General features: G+C 40.6%; 1 protein-coding gene across 1 annotated transcript; it reads right to left on the bottom strand.

Annotated features, from left to right (window-relative positions):
- Positions 1 to 362: 362 nt before the first annotated feature.
- On the bottom strand, positions 363 to 2,077 carry SPZ1 (spermatogenic leucine zipper 1). Its single transcript, XM_027606128.1, has one exon. The coding sequence runs from the start codon at positions 1,806 to 1,808 to the stop codon at positions 693 to 695; it is 1,116 nt and encodes a 371-aa protein (XP_027461929.1). The 5' UTR covers positions 1,809 to 2,077; the 3' UTR covers positions 363 to 692.
- Between the last annotated feature and the right edge of the window lie 919 nt (positions 2,078 to 2,996).

Genomic DNA, 2,996 nt, shown 5'->3' with positions numbered 1-2,996 from the left:
ACTTCCCACACTTCAGCATGATAATAGGAAAAGGAGGCGCGCCTGGGTGGCTCAGTCGTTAAGCATCTGCCTCAAGTCATGATCTCAGGGTGCTGAGATCGAGCCCTTCATGGAGCCCCGCATGGAGCCCTGCATCCGGCTCCCTGTTCAGTGGGAAGTCTGCTTCTCCCTCTCCCTCTGCCCCTGCTGGTGCTCTCTCCCTGAAATAAATAAAATCTTAAAAAAAAAATAGGAAAAGGAAACATGAATTTAAAACGTGAGCTTTAAAGGTTCACAATGAAAGTATTATATACTTTTTTCTTCCAGAACTTCCCTAACACAGTAAATGATTAAAGAAAAAAAAAACTTTTCATTGTTCATTCTAGTTTTTATTTAGAGCTTTATTAATTGGACCTGTAACTTCTCCCTCTTGGTTACAGTGTCATGGGATCTATAATAACTACAAAAAACAAGCAAATTGTATGACAGGTTATGAAGTTGATGTTGACACTAATGTGTCAACATTAGTCACAAAACACCAAACTTACGTAACTACTGAGGTAATGAATAACGTTAAGTGTTAATCTTCTTGCTCTGGAGCTCGCTCTTGGTTGAACCAATCGTTCTAGTCATAGGTTTGATGATTGAGTATGCCTGCAGTTGATGTATTACAGTTTTGGAAGAATTGCCTTTTCTTCTACTTTTGGTACTTTCTAAGTTAGGCTGCGGGCTGGTCTCTTTTTTTCCACAAGAGTTCCTCCTGCAATATGAGTATTGAAGCTGTTATTAAGTGCTTTCTTACTACAAGCATCCAGGCCTCTGTAGAACTTGTCTTTTTTCGGAAATGTACCTTCTCTTTCTTGCATTTTCGGCTTATGCTCTGCTTCTGATAGCATCTGTTTTTTCTTGTCCTGTTCAGAGTTTATCTGAATTGGCTTCTCTTGCAGAGTTCCCTCTTTCTGATCATGGAGTTCCTTTAGAAGCTCTATTCTCTGCTGCAAGATTTGACATTCATTTTCCAGCAAAGCTGCAATCAAATGCAATGAATACATGTCATGTTCCAGTTTCTTCACTTGTTCCAGCAGTTCATGCTTAGCTGACACGTCATGATTTGGTTGAGTTTGGAAATGCACTCCATTATTTGTAAGAGTTTCTTGCATATCTCTCTGAGATTTCTGACAAGATCTTATCAGCTCACTGAGCTCAGTGTGTTGCACATTCCAGTGTTCTGCTTCCTGCAGTAACTGCTCCATGTTGTTCCTAAGTTTGATGTTTTCTTCTTGAACAGGAGGGAATCTGTATGTTGCTTTTTCCTCACTTAGTTGAGTTTCCTTAAGGGCTCTATTTTCTTTTGGACAATTTACCAAATCCCTTCTAAAAACTGGTACCGTGTCTCTGCTGTTCTGGTTTTCCAGGATCATCTCCCCGTTTTTTGCCTTCTGTTCTTTCTCTAGGTCTGAACTACCAAGCAGGTTGTTCAATAACGCTTTATTTATCTTCTCAAGTTCTCTGATTTTTTCTTTCAGTTCTGACACATCCTCAGAAATACTGGTTTCCTCAGAAGAATCTTTTGCTTCTGTGATCTTCTCTTCACAACTTGTCACATTTTTAATAATATCTTTAATTTCTTTTAAGAGATTTTCAAACTTCTGTGTAGTCTGCTGTTGAGCTGCTTGACAACCAATGTTGCTTAGGGAAGGGAAAGAACCCCAGGAGACAAGGGGAGGTGATCCAATTTCAAATAAGGCAATGATAAACTTAGGGTCCAAAGACTCTTGATTGAGATCAGGAGTAGGCTTAAAAGTTTTGGAGAGGGTAGACACTTCCATCTCAGCTGAGTTAGTAAGGATGGTGATTAGAGCATGCAGCAAGCAGAAACACCTTAGAGATTCTGGGAAGAGAAGGTGGTGGTCCTCTGTGCAAATGGGTAGAGAATGTGGAAATAAGCAGAAGTCAGAGACCAGAGCTGAAGTCTGAAACCAAGGAGAAGACGTTTAGGTAGAAGGTGACATCTCAGATGACCTAGGAGGGAGGGATGGTGAGAAAGGGGACCAGGAGCTGGGGCTCCATCTCTCCTTCTCCAAGCTTTTGGTGTTTATTCCTGACCCTAGCAACCAGGTCTTTATTCTGTCACTGCACTCTAGTAGCCTATCTCCAGCTTCTGTTTCTTTTTGTCACAATAGAAGCCTTAAACACCTGCCCAGTGACTCATGAATCAAAACCAACCTTGAGTGACTCCTACTCTTCACCCCAGAAAGATCTTTATGCCAGTCCCTTCCTTCCCTACTTTTCTAGGTTTTTATTCAACTCACTCTAATGTATTCGATGACTTCCCTACATCATCTCCACTACTTACAACCCTAAACTCAACGGCAGTATGTTCATTTTACCACCTAAGTACATGGTGTGAGAAATCCTCCCTGGACTTTCCACAGCAGCTAGAACTTTATTGCTCCCATTCTAGGAGACATGTTGCCATAAAAGAAAGTTGTCATTACAAAATAGAACCCAAAAAGTGCTTCATGTTTTTGTGAGTTTAGAGAAATAATGTCAGAAATCGCTCCATTCAAAAATATTTCACTGCAGTAAAAAGAGAATATCTGAATGCTTCCTTAACACAATTACAAACTGGGACTTTTCTTGGCTTCAAATACAGGCATCCTTTAAGACAGGCTTATAAGCTTGCTCCTGATTCATTTACAGGTGCCATAAAATTTTAATCATTACTTTCCACAAGAATTTGCTAAAAATAGGGCGCCTGGGTGGCTCAGTCGGTTGGGCGATTGCCTTCGGCTCAGGTCATGATCCTGGAGTCCCGGGATCGAGTCCCGCATGGGGCTCCCTGCTCAGCAGGGAGTCTGCTTCTCCCTCTGACCCAACCCCCTCTCATGCTCTCTCTCTCTCTCTCTCATTCTCTCTCTCAAATAAAAAAAAAAAAATCTTTAAAAAAAATAAAAAAAAAAGAATTTGCTAAAAATAGCATAATTAATCTGAAACATTTGAAACAACTAAATTCT

Source organism: Zalophus californianus, chromosome 5, assembly GCF_009762305.2.
Source record: "Zalophus californianus isolate mZalCal1 chromosome 5, mZalCal1.pri.v2, whole genome shotgun sequence".
In the NCBI taxonomy this organism is placed as follows: Eukaryota; Metazoa; Chordata; class Mammalia; order Carnivora; family Otariidae; genus Zalophus; species Zalophus californianus.
Note: the sequence above shows the minus strand (reverse complement) of the source record. Positions and strands in the feature narration are given on the sequence as shown.

Bases quoted from the DNA above. Each gene is read 5' to 3' on its own strand.
- SPZ1 (XM_027606128.1), bottom strand. From the start codon at position 1,808: ATGGAAGTGTCTACCCTCTCCAAAACTTTTAAGCCTACTCCTGATCTC.